The 23,674-nt window shown below is 39.3% G+C and overlaps 1 protein-coding gene across 12 annotated transcripts in view; it reads right to left on the bottom strand.

Annotated features, from left to right (window-relative positions):
• rap1gapa (RAP1 GTPase activating protein a) overlaps positions 1-23,674 on the bottom strand; it is a 91,822-nt gene that overhangs the window by 8,381 nt on the left and 59,767 nt on the right. For 7 of the 12 annotated variants that reach the window (XM_089124146.1, XM_089124138.1, XM_039652589.2 and 4 more), the window contains 13 exons: positions 21,728-21,831; positions 20,719-20,797; positions 20,446-20,499; positions 20,184-20,267; positions 19,201-19,301; positions 18,001-18,130; positions 15,965-16,120; positions 15,806-15,877; positions 14,715-14,801; positions 12,729-12,869; positions 5,251-5,394; positions 2,102-2,179; positions 250-359 (listed from right to left, as the gene is read on the bottom strand). In XM_089124146.1, coding sequence (XP_088980272.1) covers positions 250-359; positions 2,102-2,179; positions 5,251-5,394; positions 12,729-12,869; positions 14,715-14,801; positions 15,806-15,877; positions 15,965-16,120; positions 18,001-18,130; positions 19,201-19,301; positions 20,184-20,267; positions 20,446-20,499; positions 20,719-20,797; positions 21,728-21,831 — 1,340 coding nt within the window. The remainder of the gene's footprint in view (positions 1-249; positions 360-2,101; positions 2,180-5,250; positions 5,395-12,728; positions 12,870-14,714; positions 14,802-15,805; positions 15,878-15,964; positions 16,121-18,000; positions 18,131-19,200; positions 19,302-20,183; positions 20,268-20,445; positions 20,500-20,718; positions 20,798-21,727; positions 21,832-23,674) is intronic. The other 5 variants (XM_089124139.1, XM_039652599.2, XM_089124144.1 and 2 more) reach the window with 3 other exon arrangements.

Genomic DNA, 23,674 nt, shown 5'->3' with positions numbered 1-23,674 from the left:
TTTTGTTGAGTCCTGCTCTCACCAAAACACGCACAAACTCTATCATTCAAAAGTTTGGGGTCGGTAAGATTTAAAAATATATATATATATATTTGAAAGTCTCTTATGCTCACCGAGTCTCATTTATTTGATTTAAAGGTGAATTCACAAGGGTCACTAGGTCTTGAAACCAGTACTGTCTGAATCTGTGATACAGTAATGCTCCACAATTGCTGCTCCAGAAGTTCACAAGTGTTTTCATCCTCTTACCTTTTCTCCTGGACCTCCTGGATGTTCTCAATGCCGATAGCGCTGCTACGTCGAGAGCTGAAGGGTCCTGACTTTTTCCTTGTTGGGCTTTTTCCAGGAATGATCAAAGACTGTGGGAGGGAACAAGAAGTTCAGTGAGCCGAGGATTCAAACATACTGTACAGATATCACCTTCACACTCTGATGGCCACCATGTGGTCTCAAAGGAAACTTTAAAGATATTACATCTTGTACAGGACAGGTCTATTTTATACCACTTGCAGTCAGTAATTTCTTATATCTGTGGCGTGGTCCAGTCTTTGTGAGAACAAAACACACTGGTTCGTAGTTTATCTGGCAGGGTGGATGTGAAGTGTGTGCTTAAGGGTTTGGAGATGAAAGATGGGAGCAGGATCTCCTGAGCTTCACTGGACGGCTGTGTTCTCGCCGGGGACACTTTGTTCTCTTCAAGCTTGAGCGCTGGGATTTTACAGCTACTGCTTTATGACTTCAAATGAAAGGCCTTCAAAAAAAGCTTTTATCTAAAATGGCTTCAAAGGCTTCGGAAAGACTCTGTTGCCTTTTTCTTTTGTGTTTCTACACTATTAGCTCGCAAAGAGTGTACAAATATCAGACGAGGGGATAGAAATACACCAAATAGTACACAACACCACATGACAACAAGTGACATTGGACATTCAAACATAGCAGAGCAATGCATTACACACAGGGAGTGATGCTGAACGGGGAGCTGTGAAGAAACACTGAAATAATTCTGCTAAATGTAGAAGAATCTATATGTACATGGGTCATTATAAAGAAGAGTGCTAATGGATATAAAAATGTGCAAAATGACTATGACTGAACAATGCTTACAGTCGGATATGGTGTGTTTAGAAAGACTGGATAGATCTGCATGGAACAACGATATATCGGTTCCATATCTTATTGGCCGATATTAAAGATATTTTTATTAATTGTTATTGGCCGATATTTGGTATTTATTTTCATCATGTAAAATTCACCTAAAGTTCAACGTAACCAATAATTAATTCATTTCAATTAAATCCATAAATAATAATTAATTCATTGATGTTAATGTAACAATGTAAATGTAATACTTAGCAAATCTCAAAATTAATATGAATTTTCCATAATTTTATTGTCTTTAAATTCATGTGTAGCTTTTTTAAAATGATTGATTTTATTTTTTTGTAATTTTACTATTTTTATTTATTCAGACAAAATAGTAAAGCATTTTAATATAGACATTTATCGGTTATATCGATTATTATATAGAATATTATTATCAGCTTATAGGTATCTGCCATAATTTATTATTGCAACAAATTAAAATTGAAATAAAATGGAATAAATAACTTAAATTAAATAAGAATAAATTAAAACAAAAAGATGTCATTATAATGTTAGTTGTAGACTAACATGTAATCAAGGTAAATGCCATATTCAATAGGAAACATATAGGTGTGTTTCTGTGCACACACAGGTGTCAATTGTTGCTAACAAAACATTGAAAATATGTATTTCCTGGCAATTTCCAGTGGACAAACAAAAAATCTCACTTTTAACAGTTAGTACTAAAAAAATGTAAACAGTGCAAACAATTAATCTGAATTTGCATCTATCCCTCAAATCCTCATATTTACTTGAGCAAGATTAAATATGGCATCAGCCCTGACTCTGAAGTTTCATAATCCTATTTTTATATTGTTATGATGAGTGCATTGAGAATAGAGAGTTAAAGGGGCTCTCACTGACTCTATCAGCAGCCGTATGGTGTAAAAGTGATGCTTAGGTCATGCAGTGAGAACGAGTGATGCAGACGAGAGAGGAGTGAGAGTTATACATGAACCTCTTCTATGGTTCCTATTCCTATGGCACTGCCACGCCGTCCATATTTACTGGGACTTTTGCCTGGGACAAGCAATGACTGCACAGAGCCCACAGAGAAAGAGAGAAAGAGAACGAGAGAAATTATGAGTCCATGCAGCAGCAGGTTGTGTTATACAAACAAAGTAGGCTACAGACATCTGTTAGAGGGAGCATGAACAGGAAGAAAAAAGCTGTCATAAGCACAATAGGGGCAGCCACATGAGGAGAAATGGTCCGGAGGAACTTCAGCAGGTCCCGGGACCTGTGAAGTACAAGAAAGTAGCACACAGCACACCATTGGAGACAATGGGACAGTTGACATTTCAACACAGTTTAACAGTTAGTCAGGTTAACATTATTGGAACAGGGTAGTCAGACGAGAAAATTAATATCATGCTGTTAAATAAACACTAATGCAATGTTATTTGTAACAGAGCTCTATTTACTGTAATTGGACCTGTTGATATGCTAAAACTCACAATAATTCACATTTTTTCCCCCCTCAGATTGTATCATAGATCATTGGTTCTCAACTGGTGGGTCAGGATCTGAAATTGGATTGTTAAAGTAAACAGAATTTACAAACTGTCGCTATACAGTTTGTTACATTGTTATTAATTTTTGAATATTGTTGGATTAATGCACGCCGCAGCTCCATTGGGATTTTGAGGACCTTTCTATTTACACTAAAATAAATTTGTATGAAGGATACAAATAAAAGTAAAAAAAAATAAAAAAATAAATAAATAAAAATAAGATTTATAAAAATACAAATACAATTTTAACAATTAAAATAAAAAAAATAATTCACAACATTCAATTTTACTATCCATAATTCTTTTTTATGTTATTAATTTTTCCTCAATGCTGATATTGGTGGATTTATGAATTTTTCAGTATCGGTGCGATTGTCAGCATGTTTTTATTTACTTGATTATGATAGCTAATTTTGGTATGTGTTGGGGTGTAACTTGATGTCCAATACACTTGGACATATACTTTATTATATTGTCCTGAAGCAAAACCAGTTGAGAACGGTCATAGGACCCTTATAGGGCCCCCTCATCGATGGCCCTGGCTGTTGTAACATAATCACCATAGGGGGATGAATCACTAATTTTCACCTCTAAGCTTTGGGATTGAAGTCCCAATAGTCAAAATATGGTCAATATTCTCCATTGCGTAATCTGCTGTGAAGGTCAAAAAAGTTCATTTGACTGACGTGGCATATGATAGTGCTATAAATAACAGAAACATTAACTGTGACAGAGGCATGGCTCAGTAACTCTGAAGTCTGTTCCAGCGTGAGTCCCTCTGGGGAAAGATTTCACTAGGCTCATATGAGTTTTGCTCACGAGGGGCACTGGCATGACTTAGCATGGCCCTCAGTGAGTGATAGTCCCCAGGGCAAGGAGCAGCACCATTATGAGCCACTCCACTTGATGGAGCAAGAGCTAGCTGGCCGAAGAACGCCGTCTCTGCACTTATCCTGTGCGATAACCATACTTACCGACAGCACACCTGTAGCACAGCAGAATCCATTCAACACACACACAAACATATTTACAATTCTCTCTGCAGGTCCTTGATGTGAGGCTGATCCTGTGGGTGGTGTAATAGGTCAAAACATTCACAACTGTCTTTATACTGACATTGCTGGCAGGCCACCTTATCCTACATCTAGATCAGATAATATTCATTCCTGAGAGACACTAGAAGGAAACAACTAAATAAAATCTCACATGAGCCCTTGAAGACTATCTGACAGTATTTCATTCCCTCATGAGCAACATGCAACACATTCATAACTATATCGTGCACATCTCAAAGGACCCCATCTCCATCATAACACACAGCACACACACACAGATCCCTCCTGTGATGACAGAAAGGTTAAATGAGTAACAGTCTTCTCTGTGGAAAACTCAAATTCAGGTAACATGCTTTTGGGCCAATGACATATTTATACTTAAAAAAAAAAAATCTATTATAAAACATCTGTGCCAAGCACTCAAAAATATATTTGTGACGGATTTTAAAAACTTCATTTTAATGACTTGAAAAAATAGCATGTGATTATTATTTTCAAAAAGGTTTTTAAATATATATATTTTGAAGGAAAACCAAATATTTTAATTTTATGAATATCACAAATTGTTTATTCATAAATATTATATATATATATATATATATATATATATACATGCACATTTCTAATCACATTTTGCAACCTAAACTAATCTTGTCTGATATTTTAAGATATTTATTGATCTTGACATACAGTCATAAGTGTCTTTAAATTAAACAATTAATTAATTAAAATAATTTAACATTACATTTTTTTATATACTGTATATTAGTAAGCAGTTTTGTTAAAATATAAAACATGATAGAAAATAGCTTATTACTTCTAAATTAGGATGTTTATTTTAAGTCAAAATCTGGATAAAAATGCTAACATTATAAGTGGACCTCAAGTTCATGCCCCAAGTTTTCTTTTCAAGAATTTTATTAAGGTTTTTTGATCATGAAAAAATAATAAGGAAAATTGTATCACCCTGACATTTTTTAATAAAAAAAATCATTTTAATAGAGATTAAAAAACATGCTCATAATTATAAAAGAGCTGTATTGAATATGAATGGCTTTTTAAATGTCCTTTTGAACAAGTCAATGTCATTGACCCTTTTAACTCAGGAAATATTGACTGTTGCTAGAGCAGCGCACATGAGCAAGGCCAGTGAATTACAAGTGATCTTTTCAAGAATCATTCCTGAGGTAAACTCAACTGTAATAAGTGAAAGCTTCCAGTGAAATACAGAATGAGAATATCAGTGGCTGCAGAGATGACCAAAAAAAAAAGCATGATGGGAATGAGAAAAAAGGGACTCGTGCATGAGGGTAATTATTAAGTTGAGGTTGGTTGATTATTCATGAAATATTTCGCCTTTGTTGTGTTGTTTGTCTTTAGTTCGGCAACTCTGAACATTATCATGTGCTTAAGGTTCAGTGTAGTCAGGAATTAGTGAAGTATGTGTAACCAGGACTGGGTTTTTACCCCATAGTGGAGGGTAGTGAGGGGACTAGCATAGTTTTGCCTATTGGGAAGCCTGTAGGGGGGTTACTTACTATCCCAGGGGTTTTGGGGGTCTCTGGTGAGAGGTGGTTGATGTTGTTGTGGGTGAAACTGCCGCTGTGACTATTGGAGACTGTGTACTTCCTGATATTGAGGCCCATGGTGTCCAGAGACTGGCTCCTGCTGCGCATCACCCGCTACAGCACAGGGAGAGATGAGGAGGAGACACGGTGAGCAGCGGCAGGTCAGGGTGGGCCAATGGAGTGGGTCTGAAGGCAACCAATCAAGTTGCTAAAACGACTCAAGCAACACCTGAGTGAACCACAGGTGAGGAGAGAGTGCAGTTTTGTCCATAAAAGAAAAAGCATGTGGCCAGAGGAAAGAAGGATGACATGAAGCCTGAGCACATGAAGTCATTGAAAGGATGGCTAAGAGCTACCGAAGCTATCTGTGTAAGAGTGTGAATGGATATTGATTAAACCCGCTAAAGTGCTGCCCGATTTTAAGCGGAAATTCCCAGAATGCCACAACCACAGAGGAGCTGGAGAACATCCTTTATGCTAATGTGTTTTCTACAGACAGCTACTGAAGAAAACTGTGTGAATGAGTGGTTGCGGAAGCAAATAAAATGGCTTAAAAGAGATAATGAAAATGATTTATGAGAAATCTGATAGATTTGTCTGGATGACCACAATCAATGCGTAAACACCACTGGACATTCAATTATTAACCAGGCTGTCGAGCACATAGAAACAGTCTGTCTATAAGGAATTATAGGCCGTTTGAATTTTGGGCATTGAAAATTCTGTCATCTTGAATAATATCCATGGTAAAACTTTAGTTTAGGGTCCAATTTTCTCTATTAACTAGTTGCTTATTAGCATGCATATTACTAGGATATTGGCTGTTTATTAGTACTTATAAAGCACATATTAATTCCTTATTCTGCATGACCATATTCTACATCCCTTAATCCTACCCAAAACCTAAACTTAACAACTGTCTTTCTGACTAATTATAAGCAGTTATTGGGATTTTATTGAGGCAAAAGTCATAGTTAATAGTGAGAATTGTGACCATAACCTCTATATACCAGGGTTATTATAGTTAATTAAAACCATAAAAAAACATTTCCGTTATTTAAAAAAAAAAATGTTAACTAAAATTAAATAAAATACATTTAAAAAATATTTTATTTCAGCAAGTTGCCAAAGCAACATTTCTTATTTTCAGTTAGTTTAACTTGATGTACTAAAACTACACAGACCTATGACATAGTTTAAAAACTTTAAAGGTGCAGTGTGTATTTTTTTGTCATCGGTTCATCTATCGGTTCGGTTGCGAGTTGCACTAAGGGCTCAGTCCACTGCTCACCCCTCCCTTTCGAAGAAGCTACGGTGGCTAAAATGGGACAAACATATCGTCGGCTGAGACAGCAGAGAATAGCCAGAGTAAGCCAAGAGTGTGTAACATTATCACTGTTTCTGTGCCACAGTCCATTATAATGGATAAAGTTTACAAAGCCATAGTCAGGTGAGAATAAAGGGTCTTAATATATAATATAATAATAGTAATCAGCTGATTGTCTCACAAACGTAACCAGCCCATTTATCCCCACATAGCAAAGCCATAACACAGTGAGGGAGAACAACTAAGCTACATGAAACAATCCAACTACATATTTTACACCACAGACAAGGGAAAAGTCACTACTCAGTGTTTATGGCTAGCTTTCAGCTTTCTGCTGCATCTCTATCAAGGTAGTGACAAAACGTGATCTGTAGCGCTGTTTGGTTTGTTCACTGTCGGCTATGGTAAAAACATGACGTCACAATATGTCGACCTTCATAGAAGGGGGTGCTCGCGGTTATGTAGTTATAAATGTCTCATTCTAAGGTAATAAAAACATTTGGTTTATTAAGTGAGTTCTTTACACACCGCTGAAAACATAGCTATGGATGTCATTGTCATGATTCTGCCTTCTTGTCTTTGATATTCTCTAGTCGTGAGGCAGGATCATGACAGAATCATGTTTTGTGTGCAAGCGCATGGCCAGTTTGGACCATGTGCTTGTGTTGTCTCGTTACGTTACCCCGCCCCCTTGTTATCCTAGTCTTGTGATTATTGTCTAGTCAGTTTCACCTGTCCTTGTCATTAGTGTTCCCTTTATAATCCCCTTGTGTTTGCTGTCTTGTGTCGGTTCATTGCTAAATGTTACCTGTGAGTAGTCTGTGAAAAGCATTGTCATTGTTAGTATTATACAAAGTGTTGTTGGTTTCTTGTTCAGTCATTTTCTAGTCTTGTCAGTCTTATTTCCCTTGTTTCGTCTGTTTTGCCCCCTCGTGGGTTTTGTTTTCCTGTTTTGTCCTAATAAACCCTGAGTTCATTGTACACTGTCTGCGTTTGGGTTCATCTCCGTGCACAGCCTTGACAGAATGAACCGACCAGAACCGAACCCAGCAGACAGTATGTCCTCGCCCATCAAGTGCCAGTCGGACCCTCTAGAAGATTGGTGGCTCAGGACTATCTCCGATTCACGGAGTGGCAAGCTTTCGATTCCCTCCCAGGGAGAGCTGTCTTTGAACGAGTATGCCCGGGTTGTGGATGAGGGGAGGTGTCTCTTACCTGAACGCCTCTTAAATTGCTACCTTATTGCGGGTCTCAATGATCCTCCTCCTCTTGCTGAACGGGAGAAGCTGGCCCGTCGTCCGTTCCGGGATATGGTGGTCTGTTTGTCGCGGAAAGACCCGCCGAGTGCCACCGTGTCGCCATCACCTGGCTTGCTCCCCGTGATCCCGGAGGGTCGCGTTCTCGCCGTGGCTACGGTGGGGGACCGGACTCTTCCCACCTCGACTCCCGAGGCGTCATCCACTGTTACAACTCTTCGCGGAAAGCGGGGAAGACGGCTGTCGTGGGAGTCGGCGTCTGAGTCCTCTTCGACAGAGTCTACACTTCCTGGGACCGTCTTCCCAGAGCCTGCTACGGTCCCCGCGGAGATCCTTCAACTGGTCACTAGTCCAACTACGGTCTCGGTACCGCGACCTAGGAGAAAGAAGAGGAGGAGGGGAGCGCCCTGTCCTTCGTCTCCGCCTGGTATAGAGCCCGCTGCAGCAGTGGATGTCCCAGAGCCCGCTGCAGCAGTGAATGTCCCAGAGTCCGCTGCAGCTGTGAACGTTATTCCTGAAGCTACAGTTGTAAGCGCTGCAGAGAGGGCCGAGGCCGATTTAGCTGCTGAAAGTGTTTTGCGGTCTGTTTCTGCTCGTCAAGACATGCCTGTCCGCGATGCCGCTGAGGTTTTGTCAGAATACTTAAAGACCCTTGTCAAGATCCTTGAAGTCCCTGTCAGTCCTGTCAATTTGCCCTGTCCCGAGTCCACAACTGCAGTGAGTGCCGTACCCCAGACAGCTGCAGTGAGCGCCGTACCCCAGACTGCAGCTGAGAACACCGCTCCCAAGTCTTCTTCGATGAGCTCTGTCCCAGTTTCCCCTCTACGATCTCCTACTACACTCCCCGTCATGAGTCCTGCTTTGTCTCCTTCGTTCGATGTACCCCCAGTTGCTATCCCTGTTGTGACTTCCACTGTTCCCAAGACCCCGTGTGTTTCCCCGGTCAGCCCTGTCTGCGCTCAACCCTGGACTGTTTCCCCGATTGTTCCTGTCTCCACTAGATCCCAGACTTCTAAGTCTTCTCCTCGTGTGTCTCCGTCCAAGCCAGCCCAGAGTCCTCGTCCCCAGTCTTCCTCCCAGTCAACCAGGATCCCTTGCCCATCGACTCACCCGGAACTTCCCATCACAAACTCTGGCATGCCCCCCATGAACTTTGTGTTTCCTCCACCCCCTCTACCCTGTATGATGTTTTTGATGTTCCACCCCAACCCTGTCGTTGTGTATTCTTGTATGCCTTTGTTAGTTTTTGCCATGTACTGTTGGTTTGTGTCTGTGTCACAGTCTGTCATGTCCCGTGTTTAATGTCCCCTTGAGGAGCGTCTGGAAGCCGCTCCTTAAGGTGGGGGTTCTGTCATGATTCTGCCTTCTTGTCTTTGATATTCTCTAGTCGTGAGGCAGGATCATGACAGAATCATGTTTTGTGTGCAAGCGCATGGCCAGTTTGGACCATGTGCTTGTGTTGTCTCGTTACGTTACCCCGCCCCCTTGTTATCCTAGTCTTGTGATTATTGTCTAGTCAGTTTCACCTGTCCTTGTCATTAGTGTTCCCTTTATAATCCCCTTGTGTTTGCTGTCTTGTGTCGGTTCATTGCTAAATGTTACCTGTGAGTAGTCTGTGAAAAGCATTGTCATTGTTAGTATTATACAAAGTGTTGTTGGTTTCTTGTTCAGTCATTTTCTAGTCTTGTCAGTCTTATTTCCCTTGTTTCGTCTGTTTTGCCCCCTCGTGGGTTTTGTTTTCCTGTTTTGTCCTAATAAACCCTGAGTTCATTGTACACTGTCTGCGTTTGGGTTCATCTCCGTGCACAGCCTTGACAGAATGAACCGACCAGAACCGAACCCAGCAGACAGTATGTCCTCGCCCATCAAGTGCCAGTCGGACCCTCTAGAAGATTGGTGGCTCAGGACTATCTCCGATTCACGGAGTGGCAAGCTTTCGATTCCCTCCCAGGGAGAGCTGTCTTTGAACGAGTATGCCCGGGTTGTGGATGAGGGGAGGTGTCTCTTACCTGAACGCCTCTTAAATTGCTACCTTATTGCGGGTCTCAATGATCCTCCTCCTCTTGCTGAACGGGAGAAGCTGGCCCGTCGTCCGTTCCGGGATATGGTGGTCTGTTTGTCGCGGAAAGACCCGCCGAGTGCCACCGTGTCGCCATCACCTGGCTTGCTCCCCGTGATCCCGGAGGGTCGCGTTCTCGCCGTGGCTACGGTGGGGGACCGGACTCTTCCCACCTCGACTCCCGAGGCGTCATCCACTGTTACAACTCTTCGCGGAAAGCGGGGAAGACGGCTGTCGTGGGAGTCGGCGTCTGAGTCCTCTTCGACAGAGTCTACACTTCCTGGGACCGTCTTCCCAGAGCCTGCTACGGTCCCCGCGGAGATCCTTCAACTGGTCACTAGTCCAACTACGGTCTCGGTACCGCGACCTAGGAGAAAGAAGAGGAGGAGGGGAGCGCCCTGTCCTTCGTCTCCGCCTGGTATAGAGCCCGCTGCAGCAGTGGATGTCCCAGAGCCCGCTGCAGCAGTGAATGTCCCAGAGTCCGCTGCAGCTGTGAACGTTATTCCTGAAGCTACAGTTGTAAGCGCTGCAGAGAGGGCCGAGGCCGATTTAGCTGCTGAAAGTGTTTTGCGGTCTGTTTCTGCTCGTCAAGACATGCCTGTCCGCGATGCCGCTGAGGTTTTGTCAGAATACTTAAAGACCCTTGTCAAGATCCTTGAAGTCCCTGTCAGTCCTGTCAATTTGCCCTGTCCCGAGTCCACAACTGCAGTGAGTGCCGTACCCCAGACAGCTGCAGTGAGCGCCGTACCCCAGACTGCAGCTGAGAACACCGCTCCCAAGTCTTCTTCGATGAGCTCTGTCCCAGTTTCCCCTCTACGATCTCCTACTACACTCCCCGTCATGAGTCCTGCTTTGTCTCCTTCGTTCGATGTACCCCCAGTTGCTATCCCTGTTGTGACTTCCACTGTTCCCAAGACCCCGTGTGTTTCCCCGGTCAGCCCTGTCTGCGCTCAACCCTGGACTGTTTCCCCGATTGTTCCTGTCTCCACTAGATCCCAGACTTCTAAGTCTTCTCCTCGTGTGTCTCCGTCCAAGCCAGCCCAGAGTCCTCGTCCCCAGTCTTCCTCCCAGTCAACCAGGATCCCTTGCCCATCGACTCACCCGGAACTTCCCATCACAAACTCTGGCATGCCCCCCATGAACTTTGTGTTTCCTCCACCCCCTCTACCCTGTATGATGTTTTTGATGTTCCACCCCAACCCTGTCGTTGTGTATTCTTGTATGCCTTTGTTAGTTTTTGCCATGTACTGTTGGTTTGTGTCTGTGTCACAGTCTGTCATGTCCCGTGTTTAATGTCCCCTTGAGGAGCGTCTGGAAGCCGCTCCTTAAGGTGGGGGTTCTGTCATGATTCTGCCTTCTTGTCTTTGATATTCTCTAGTCGTGAGGCAGGATCATGACAGAATCATGTTTTGTGTGCAAGCGCATGGCCAGTTTGGACCATGTGCTTGTGTTGTCTCGTTACGTTACCCCGCCCCCTTGTTATCCTAGTCTTGTGATTATTGTCTAGTCAGTTTCACCTGTCCTTGTCATTAGTGTTCCCTTTATAATCCCCTTGTGTTTGCTGTCTTGTGTCGGTTCATTGCTAAATGTTACCTGTGAGTAGTCTGTGAAAAGCATTGTCATTGTTAGTATTATACAAAGTGTTGTTGGTTTCTTGTTCAGTCATTTTCTAGTCTTGTCAGTCTTATTTCCCTTGTTTCGTCTGTTTTGCCCCCTCGTGGGTTTTGTTTTCCTGTTTTGTCCTAATAAACCCTGAGTTCATTGTACACTGTCTGCGTTTGGGTTCATCTCCGTGCACAGCCTTGACAGTCATATTGTAGATACTCAAAATTTGTACACATTGCACCTTTAACTAAAATTCAAATGACAACAGAAAATACAAAAATAAAATCTTATTCAAAATATATAAAAAAATCTAAATGATACTAAAATAACACTACTATATACTCATCACGCATAATTTTACATATTAGAAAATATCTGTGTACGATATGATTAATCATGAACAACTGATTAATTTGCTAAGTGTTTTAGGAAGCAAAATAGTGTAGAGCCCAAGATAATTCTCATGAGTGTATCTATGTTCAACAATGTGCTAATAGGACTAATTAGTGTAAATTATGGTAATGCGTGATTTAATTTAGGTAGCATTGGTTACATCACTTGGCAGCTGGAGTCAAAAAGGGGGCACCATCTAAATCCCAAGAGAGAAAAAAATCTGCTCTAGAAGTAAGAACCGCTTACGTCAGCGGCTGGGGCGGGGTTACCGTGACCAACAAGATGAACAGAAACTTGTGACCGCCATTTTTTAATGGCGTGCTAATAGCAGCTCGATTGTAATCTCCGTTAATGCAATTTACGACGGGCTGCACGAACGTGCTGGAAATCGCCGTGTTTGGATACCAATGTAGGTTTGAAAAGCTGTGAGCATAAATAGTAACGCAACAACCGCCATTGTTGATGGAAGGCTTGTTCGAGATGCATCAGAGCAGCGTGGAATGAACGGAGCTGCGGGAGTGTTTGGAGAGCATACGACTCCTGCTTTTGGATCGCTCTCGCAATTCGAGATTTGCAGTGACGAACCAACTCGAACAAGCCTGGTGTGTTTGTGTGCGCCTTGCTAGCGTTGCTGGGCAACATGAGATGTATACAGTGAGGTGAGGAAAGGCAAACTGGTTCTTTGAAAGTTTGTCAATCGAACCAAATCCGAACCGGCACTAGCTCTAGCTCTGAACCAGCACCTGGTTGTTGTTGGTGGAAAAGGGGTAACAGAGACCCCTAGAGACCGGTTGTCCTTGTGGATTACCTTGAAAGATTCAAAGAAGCCCCCTCCCCCTCCTCCTCCATTCTCCAGTTTGTCCTCCTCTCCTCCCAACCCCATCATGGCCTGACTGTTGATGTGCAGCTCCTCATACAGCGTCTCCAGCAGGGCAGACCGGGTGCGCTCCTAGGAACAAAAAGGTTATTGTATTTGAATATAAAGAGTAAATGAATGTTAGATGAGGCAGTATGCATTTGTTTCATGCTGAATATATCATTATATGCTGCATATAGCTTCAATAACATTCAAGGTATACACTTTATCAACATCACATTTTCCTGGGAATTTAACCCATTAGCTTGGTGTTGCATGTGTCATGCTCTATGAGTGTGAAGTAAAACGTTCTTGGATCACATCCTTTTTGATCCTGGAACAACATTCCAATCAGCAAATCAGATTTTAGGGTTAGGTTTAAAGTTAACATACCCCAATTGTGGTTTTTCGAACGTTCCCTTTCATGCAGCGTGTAATATACTGTATCTGTTTGGGAATGTAAAAGTTCTGAAAAGTGCACGATCAACAAAGTTATTGTCTCCCAAAACAAAGAATCGACTCTGAACCGCCTGTAAGAGTCGTCTGTAATTTGAATCCCACAGCTTTACGATTGAACCGTTTCGGTACAAGGCTTTCGGTACGCATTCCAAACCGATTTTTTTTAGCATTTGCGCTGGTGCGACCACCACAACGTTGCCCAACATCAAATGCCACAAATGTTAATCTGGAGCTATATACGTATATATATATATATATATATATATATATATTATAAGGAGCTGTTTTTGGAAGGAAATTTCTTTGGCATTTTTCTTTTTTGCTGTATCAAAAACATACCGAACCGTGTCACCACTGAATCATATTGAACCGAACCGTGAATTTTGTGAACCTCAGAAACACAACTTGTAAGTATGAATAATTAATTATTGATGAATATAATTTCTACCGGGTGTTGAAAATACGTAATTTTGTATTTTATATTGTGTAACTCACATTATTACTTTCTTATTGAAATACTTCTGTTGATCAGCTGTGGGCCACTATTACCTAAAATTGTGTCTATTAATGCAGACTGTCTCTCTTTCTCACTTCTTTGAGTAAAGATAAAGGATGGAGCAAGATTTGTTTTGCAAACTTTAATCTGTTACATCAATGATAGAGCTCGACTAATGTATGTTCTGTTATTGATACTGTTATTAATACAGTTTGCGCATATGACTGTGGATGCTGCACACTGGTGGTGATTGAGGAGAGATCCCCTGTGAAAGCGCTATATAAATGCTTCATTCATTAATTCATTGATTAAATAATTAATTCATTCATTCATTTATGTGCACCGTAATAAATTTGAAACATACACATCAGTTTGTTGATGGACATACACTTGTTAATGCTAATGGTGAGGAATTACAGGTGCAACATCTCATAATGTACCTCAAACTGAGTAGTGTCTCACTGAGAAACGTCCTGCTCGAGTCGTCCATGCGATGGAGGTTTGGGTTAAACAACTATTTCTTCCAATGTTCATCATCGGACTCCTGCTTGAATTTTTTATGGTAAAATCGAGGTCATCGTTACTGTCTTTAAAGAGTGTACAATCACAGAGGACTAAGGAAGCCTTCTGAGCTGAAATTGAGTTAATCTGTCGAGTTGTTTGAGAATCATTGAACAATGTGATGATGTGCAAAGAAAATTACGAAAAGTGTTTTTTGACCTTTGATGCATGTAAAAATCTTGTGGGAGACTCCAAACAACACAATGAGCCTTTAAAATAGCATAAAAGGGGCACTGTAATGTCAAGTTCAAAATTTTATTCATCTATTATTTTTAATCACCTATCATTTCCCACTGATTTTAGGACTATTGTTTTTGGACAGGATTATTGTTCTAAGATCAACAAAAGATTTTGATCCAGGAACATGTCTTTCTTGTGATGACTATATGAGCACTGATTTATGACATCTTACAGTCACTCACCTCTAATTTGGCAAATTTTTCAGCTTTGTAACAAGCGTATTCAGCATTGATCAGCTTGGAAAGCAAGAATTCATGAAACTCTGGACCCTGTAAGAGGCGGAAGGATGTAGCAGGACAACAAATTAGAGAAGGACAGTTGGATGGAAATTAGTGTTTTCATTACATACTATACAATACTGTTCAAAAGTTTGGAGCCAGTTTCTTTATTTTATGAATATATTCACCAAAGATGCATTAAATACAGCAGGAACCAATCAGCTGTGCCCTATAGAGAATGACATGATTTCAAACAGATTGAGTTATGGACCTATCAGCCTGCACAGAACTTTGCATTTCGAACAAAACATTTTTTTTAAACATTCTATTAATCAAAGAATTCTAGAAAAAAAAATATATATATTAGTTACTATTTTCAACATTGATAATAAGATTTTTTTTTTTATTTGCAGCAAATCAGCATATTAGAATGATTTCAGAGGGATCATGTGACAATGAAGACTGGAGTAATTATGCAAAAAAAAAAAAAAAAAAAAAATCAGCTTTGCCGACACAGGAATAAATTACATTTCAAAATGAAAATAGACCACAATTACTTTAAATTATATTTCACAATATTATTGTTTTACAGTTTTTGGACCAAATAAATGCAACCTTGAGATTTATTTCAAAAACATTTAAAACAATCTAACAGACTCAAAACTTTTGAAAGGCAGTGTAGTATTTGACAGATACTTTTTCCTTCCAAATACAGCAAACAAATTTAGGTTCTGGGAACGTTCTGGGAACGTTAGTTTTTGGTTCCCAGAACGTTCCTAGAACTTTCCCTTAAGGTTAAGGGAACGTTCCCGGAACATTCTCCCTACGTTATAAAAATGGAACCTAAAAATAACCTACATGGAACGTTCCTATAACGTTCTTGTTTGGTTCCCAAAAAAATAACCTCATGGGACCATTCGGGAACGTTTGGGGAACGTTCTGTGTTTGCTGCATTCTAAACTGTATATTTAATCAATGCATTCCTTAAGAACTGAACCTATGAATTGTTGTTGCTAGTGCCATGCATCTAAATTACATTAATTCTCTTAACTCACTTTCTTAAAAATGGCTGGGTTAGGGAGAGGTGGTCCGAAGAATGGGACGTCATCTCTCGCCGTTACCGAAACCTGGAGAATGACAAATGTATATAATTTACTGACTCACAGTGTTACAGAAGCTCTAGATTACAGTAATACTGTGATGATGTACAGTACTTTGTAGAGGACGTTGTCAGAACAGGGATTTTCCACTTGAACCACTACATAGGCATGCAGGAAGTTGGAAGCAATCATGTCTGGCACGAATGGAGTGCTCTCCTCTTGAAACACTATGGCCACGATGTCATTTCCTATATGCCTCTTCCTCTGCAGCTGTAAAAGGACACAAGAGAGTTTATGTTCTAATTCAAATAAATTCTGTTCTTTTGAAGATTCTATTGACCAAAGAATCCTTGAAAAAATGTATCACAGTTGTTTTAAGCAGAAAAACAAAAAAGTTTTCAGTGTTCATTAATATTGATTTCTGAATGATCATGTGGAGTAAAGTAATGTAATGTAATCCAATTCAGAAGATTAGAGTAATGACAAAATCTTCAATGTTTGATCAACTGAATGTGTACTGAAAAAAAAAGTCATGCTGAGCCCAAATTTTGAAGAGTAGTGTTCTAAAGAACACTAATTTTAATAAAAAAAAATAGTAGCACATAATAAATTAGTTTAAATAAAATTTTAATGAAAGAAAAAAATGTTTTAATACTTTTATTATGCAATATTTATTATATAAAATCAATAAGGCACTCAAATATGTGCTACATTGTGCATAGCCTGTACATATTTTATACATAAATATATATCGACAATGTAACTCAACATTTCATACTTTACTACGTAGGATTGAAACGAGCAAGCCCAAACATATTTGATATGGTAAACAAAACCACAGTTGGGATGAGTGCCGTGCTCGGCAAAGGCTGACATCTCATGATAAATTAATTTAATTTTGAAGGTTGAATTTATGTGTCAATGAAACCACGTGCTGCTGAAGTTGTTTTTCACAACATGTCACAACAGATGGATGGCAAGGACAAACGCAGAGGTTGTTGCCGCTCACTTAAACACATGGACATCAGTTCACCAACTTGATCTGCTGTCAACCTCCAATCACTGCAGAGTGTGTGCACACATGACAGCAAGAGAGAGAGGAGCTCGGTTCATGTGTTCTAAATGTAGAAGATTCCCTGAGGAGTAAGCTCTAAAAACACTCTTCCTCTGAGGGCGCAGCACTGCCAGTGAAGGTGCAAAATAAAGGTCACTTTGTGAGTCAACAATCATCTGCCAGCACATCAGCACTGTGTTTCTGCAGGAAACAGCATCTGTCCCAGGGCTAAGAATGGATTTCACTCTCCTGTCTATACAGGTGGCTTACACCTATATGTGGCTTGTTGTTTTATTTTATTTTACATCAGAATAGGATCTACAGCAGAGATGGATCATTAGGGACAACTGATGATATTTTGTCATACTAACTTTTACATTTGTAATGATTGAAGGTTCTAAGAAAGGGACAATCTACATCCAGCCGGTTGTTAAATCCGAATAAACGCAGACAGAGTGATCAGGTCTTGAGATATTCTGAGATAACAACTGGCTGGATGTACATTATCCCGCTTATTACATCGCTACTTGCCACATAAGTAAATAATTAGACACGAAATATTGATCTGAGTCTAAATATTTTATTAGGTCTTTAAACGCAACGCTTCAGTGGAGAGAGCAGTTCCTAGCACTGCAAGTTCAAACTAGATGAACATTTAAGGGATCCGGTACAGTCATACACAGCATTTTGCGACATAAATAATTATGGGGATAGGAGATATTGATTTGAGATCAAAACAAGGGTCGCAAAATGGCAGCAGCTGCATTTGAATGAAACAAGAGATAACGAGTCCACGATACTGGATGACATAAGTAAGTAACTGTACACAAAATATTGATTTGACTGAGTTTTAATATTTTATTAGCTCACCAAATGCAAAACTTGGATGAAAAAAAAACTGTTCCTAGCAAGCGTATAGCTCTGCTGACCTCACTAAGCCTGTGTTCTGTTTTCAGTGGTTGTTAGAGAGGAATAACATAACGCTGAATAGCGTGATTGACCAATCAGAATCAAGTATTCCTCAGAAATGTGTAATAATAACAAGGAAAGCACATGTGATGACATGAGTGAAGCCACATGGTGCGATGGTGAGTACCTGCTGTGTATCGCCCTCTGTGTAAGGCAGCTTAGTTGACACGTGGAACATGATCTCCTTGTTGTGGAAATTGTGGTAAACAGACTCAGAGCCTGTCTGTCCATGTGTCACGTCCAACCCTCCACGAAACCTAGAAGGAAATATATACAGAGGTTTTGCAGAAAAGACATGAATTTTAGCATTACCATTAGTATTAAACATCACATCCAAGATTTAGTATCCTTTATAATAGGGATATACTGTATATTGTACATAAAGGTTACTGTATACAAAGAACACTCATGCATGGGCAAACTCACTAAATGGTATTTTATGGCAATATATGGCAAATAAATTTAGGAATAAATTATTTGAAGGATAAACGTTAGAGAAAACTATTGGGTTTTGATTTGTCTATTTCTTTGTCAATTTTGAAAGATTTATATTATTGTATTATTTGTTGTTAAATTTTTGTAATTAACATTTAATTCAATTAGAAATTTTTTACCATTTAAAAGTGATTAATTTGAATTTGAATTTTAATTAATAAATAATAATTAATACATTTATTAAATTAATATTCTTTATTATTATTATTATAAATTAATAATTTTATTTAGTTATTTACAGTGTTGTTTTAGTATTATTTATATACTATTGTGTACTATTAGTATTTAGGCTTAAGTTATTTATTAATATTTTGAATTTGTTTTTTAATTTTATGTAAAGTTTTAGTAACTGTTATGTGCTTTTGTCTATTTTATTAGTTCTTGTTTTTCTTTAAACATTTCTATTCAGCTTTAATTAATTATTCGTTTTCAGATCTTAAAGTTTTTTTTTAGTTTACGTTTAAGTTTACGTTTTTCATTTAATATTCATACTGCACTTTATTTTAGCTTTATTTCATTTATTTGCAGAAATACATTTTAATCAGGCACTAAACATGCATCTTAAGAATTTAAAGTCACTTTCTTTTCTAAAGCATAAACACTGCATATTGCAGGTAGACATTTTGTGTGTTTTAGGGGTCAGGCAAGTGCAAATAAACAACTCTAAATGTAAGTGTAATTCATTCTTAGTGAAATCTCTCCTCAGACGCCCACTTTCAACTCCAACAAGCTTCTATTTTAATTAATGCATGCAGTTATTTCATCTAGTGCGTTTACATTTCTCTCATGCCGTACTGAAAGAGAGAAAGAGTGTTCTGTTTATAAGAGTTACCCTTTGAAGTCATGGAGCTCGATTTTCTGTCCCAGAAACTCTAAAAACTCCACAAAAGCAGGACCCTCCTCGTTATTCCCAAACAACTCCTCCTCTGAGGTCTACACAGATAAAAGCACATATTGCTGATAAGATTCAAGCAAACATTTGTACTTAAGTCACCTTGGCAGTAGACACCCACCAGGCACAATACATGGTTCTGTTGAGGTCCATGCAACAAAGAAGCTTCATGCAGTATCATAACTTCAATTACAGAACAAAATAAAGAAATTCAGCCTTTCAGATATCCCAAATCACAATAGCAAGACAGCACAAAGCCTAACATTCAACGAAACCCAAATGAAATGAACCCACAAACAAAAAAGCAAGAACGCCTTGATGAGGACAAAGCAAACTCTAAAATTAGCTTGATGCAAATGCTAATTGTTCCTCTGAATAAACATAGTCTGTCATTTAGAGTCAAAAAAGGGCAAGCGGAAAATTTAAGGGCTGATCTATAAGGTGCATTTCGAACATGAGCATGTCTCATCAAAGGCCTTGGTGTACTTGCTGCATACTGGAAAGGTTGAGTATGTAAACACATCGATCTGTGAGATGAAGAGGCTATTCAGGCCTCCGCTTTCATGCTAATACGCAAAGGGTGTTGCTGCCAAGCCTCCTCGAAGAACCTCTTAAGTACCTCTCGCTCTCTCTCGGCTCCTCTCTGCGGCCTTAAAGGTCAATGACTGTCCTAATGTAATCAAAGCTCTTCTCTGGGAACAATAGCCTTATGATTTTAATACAAGACAAATGAAGACAATGGTTTGATTGTTGTCTAAGCAGAGGAGACGTTATTGTGAGGTCGAGAGGAGGAAGGACTACTTGGTTAGTGGTGGTGTTCTAAATAAAGATGAATTATGAAGGTGAGTTACAGCAACAATTAATCTCTGTGCATCTGCTAAATGGCAGGGGCAAATGGAGATAAGGCTTCCCATGCGACTCACCTGTCCAAACTTCTGATAAATGACTCCGAACTTGAAGTTGTTGCTTATGACGTGTTCGTCGAATGTGACAATGAGTCTGGATGCCTACGGGAGGGGTAAAGGATTTAAATAAGTGTCCTTTACGTAAGTGTCCGCTTAAACTAGCGTATTTCCCAATGCCACATTTAAATTAACCAGGACAAATGATCCGGGATCATGCATTGGTGTATAAAGCTTATCACTATGACGCAGATGGGTCATAAAAAGACGTAAGGTTGTGTACCTTTGGGTAAAGCACCGGGAAAAAGCGGTCCACGTTCACCTCCTCACAGACGAGCTGATAATAACGGAAAGACATAGCACATATTGATTCTCCTCATTCTCATTTGATCTTGCAAAAATGAACACTATGGTCATCTGTCCAGGCAGGACAGAACAGGCTCATGGGGGAGTGAGACAATCAGTCATGTCACTCAGAGAGAAGTGTGATGAATTGGAGGGCATGAAAACAATAGTGCTGACCCCTTTACCCCCTCCCCGCATGATTCACTCTCACCTTGGCCATCTGGACAATGTTGGGGAATTCGGTTAGACAAGATATTGGAATCACATCGTGATACGTTTTCATTTTTGTTCTGTAAAAAAACAGAAAGACAACATAAGAGTACAGTTAAACGCTGCAATATACTCACACATTTTTTATATATATATGTGTATATACAGTTTTCAATTGTAGTCTTTAAAAAAACGCATACAAAAATATTGATTTATTTAATACTGAAATAGCTGAAACGCTTCCAATACTAATTTATTAATTAGGCATAAATAGCAAAACCTAAATGTAAATAGACAAATTTATTTGAAAATCTAATTTTGCATAAAATAACACGTTTTCATTTATATATAATTTAATACTTAAATTAATTAAATATATGTATATATTTTACCCCATGAACAACAAATAGTTTGTTATTGTATTAGGCATGAAATAAAGGAATATTTTGTGAGGTTTAAAAAAAGCAAGAAAAAACTATTTCTTGTTTTCCCTGGCAGTTCAAAAACACAGCTTCTAATGATATTAAAGCAAAAGGCAGCCCAGACCTACAACAGTAACACTTTTTAACCACTCCAAACTCAGTGTCATTGTGGTATCATTAAATGTGTCACATGGATTTGATAACAAGAACATCCTGCTGCCATCCCTCAACCCACACACATTGGCCTATATTGTCCATCTGGTGCCTAATGCGGAAATGAGGGTGGCGAGTACATTTGGCCTGTTTAATCTGCGAGAAAAGAGCTTTTATTGTGGGTCCCAGGAAACATTCACAGTTGTTGTCAAGGAATAGATATCAGTGTGCTCTTTTTAATGTCCACAGTAAAAGCCAAAGTTCAAAACAAAGTGGTGGAACTGGGCCAAATACTAAGCCCTTCATTAGCCCCCCTCATCCACACAATAAAGACGTTTTGGCAGGACATGAGGCCAGGAGAAAAGTGAGTGATTTGAGGGAAGGGAGAAGCAATCTAGAATCGAAAACAAAAAAGAGGAAAGGAAAAGGTCATACCTGAGCATGAGACAGAGATGCTCTTGGTCCCCGATAACATCATATTTCATGGAGAACACCAGGTGGCCCAGGGCACTGTCCACTGTATAATAATTAAAGTGTTCCTAATGAAGGAGCAGAAGGTGAAGCTGTGAGCGATCATTCTTCATCACACTTGGAAACTCATCTCAGTTTTTAGTCTCAACACTTCCCTACCCACCCCCTGGCTAACCGACCACTTCTTTATGCACATTAGTCTAATTTATAATGGATATTAGATGTGAATACATTAAGCCCATTGAAGCTAAACCTAATAAATCTTCATTATGTCTGGCTGCTGCGGTGTCACATTGGTCTATGTAATTAGGTTACATTTGCTAACAATTATATCATTGAAACTTATACAAATGATAGATGAGAGTGGTTCCATTATGAATGTTTAGCTTTTTCTAGGCATTTTAGACAATGAGTTGAGTGATAAAAAAGTAATTAAGTTCAATTTGAGAACCTAAACAGTCAGATTTGTGAATGAATCATTCAGATCAGTTTTTTGAACTCGATTAACTCATTCACTGAAAAGATCTGACTCAAAATAATATTTTTTCTGTGAGTTGGAAAATGGTCCTTTTCTAACTCTCAGGGTGTTCAAACTTGAAGTTCAGTTCTCTTGATTTCTTTTGGTCTGCACCAAAAATTTAGCATTCGTTACAGCCGAACCGCTTGGAAGCGGACCAATACTTCCTAAAAAAGGTGGGTCTCGTTCCACTCTTTTAGTGCGCACCAGGGTTCGGATTATTCAAATGAGCCGCACTAAAAGAGCAAACATACACAACACACACAACATAACACAATAGAGTTTCTTTTAATCAAACCAAAACTGCCAAGTGTAAACACACCCTCAAAAACATGCTAAGTAGAGCTAGGGCAGATTTGCAGTAAATAATGGTCTGTTCCTCTCACAAAGCTATCAAATGCCTTTAGTTCAAACTAGGGATGGGACGGTATGAAAATTTCATATCACGATTATAGTGTCCAAAATAATCGTGATTATCAATATTATCACGGTTTTGTTAAAAATTTATGAAAGTGCTCAAAAAGAACTGATGCTCACACTGAAAACATTTCAACAAGTTTTATAATTAAAAATCAACAAACAACAAATAAAACAAGTCTCTCTATGCAGTTTTTTTAAGCAAGATTCTATTCTATGGCATTTGCTTCTTTACAATGCCCGTGTCACATTATTACACAGCGCACATCCATATCACAACGGACGCGCGCTCTTGTTTCATTCAAATACAACTTGCCGTCTTGCGTCTCCGGTTTTTGATTGTATTGCAAAAATGAAATCAGAGTTGATTTATTTTTTACATAGTTTGATAATATTGGTGTGATATATCTTGTCTGGACGATTGTTTTACAAAATGAATTCATAAATAGGTAAGATTTAAAACATTAGCTAATCTCATTATCAATTCAATATGTCCCCGTAATTATGTGGTAAAAATAAAATCGGTTTAATACGTGATGTATCTCTACTTTACTATCCCTTAAAATATCACTCTTAATAATAGTCTTGTTTGAAGTTGTTCGTTCATCTTTAGCTCAAATCCACTTGCTACGAACTTTTCTTTGCGGAAGCTTCACGTCTATTTCAAGTGAGTGACATAAAATGTTTCAACTCAAAACAACATTTCGTGCCCAATTGTTTCCCAGACGTAGTTTTGGTATTAAGGTCAAAGTTAACTTGCCTTGCGTTCGGGTGATGATCACACAAGACGACTCGGCAGATTTGAAGTGTTTCTATTGCAGTGACTTTTTGCTCGGCAGACAGGGTGACCATCCTCGATCAAGTTTCCCTCAGGACTTTTGTAAAACCCAAAATATGACCACACCTCAGATTTGGTCCTTTTAAAAGGCTGAAAAATCTCCTGAGCACAGTCACTGCCTTCCACCATTCATTCTCGA

The sequence above is a fragment of the Pimephales promelas genome, chromosome 20 (assembly GCF_988280905.1).
Source record: "Pimephales promelas chromosome 20, fPimPro1.hap1.1, whole genome shotgun sequence".
NCBI classification, from domain to species: domain Eukaryota; kingdom Metazoa; phylum Chordata; class Actinopteri; order Cypriniformes; family Leuciscidae; genus Pimephales; species Pimephales promelas.
Note: the sequence above shows the minus strand (reverse complement) of the source record. Positions and strands in the feature narration are given on the sequence as shown.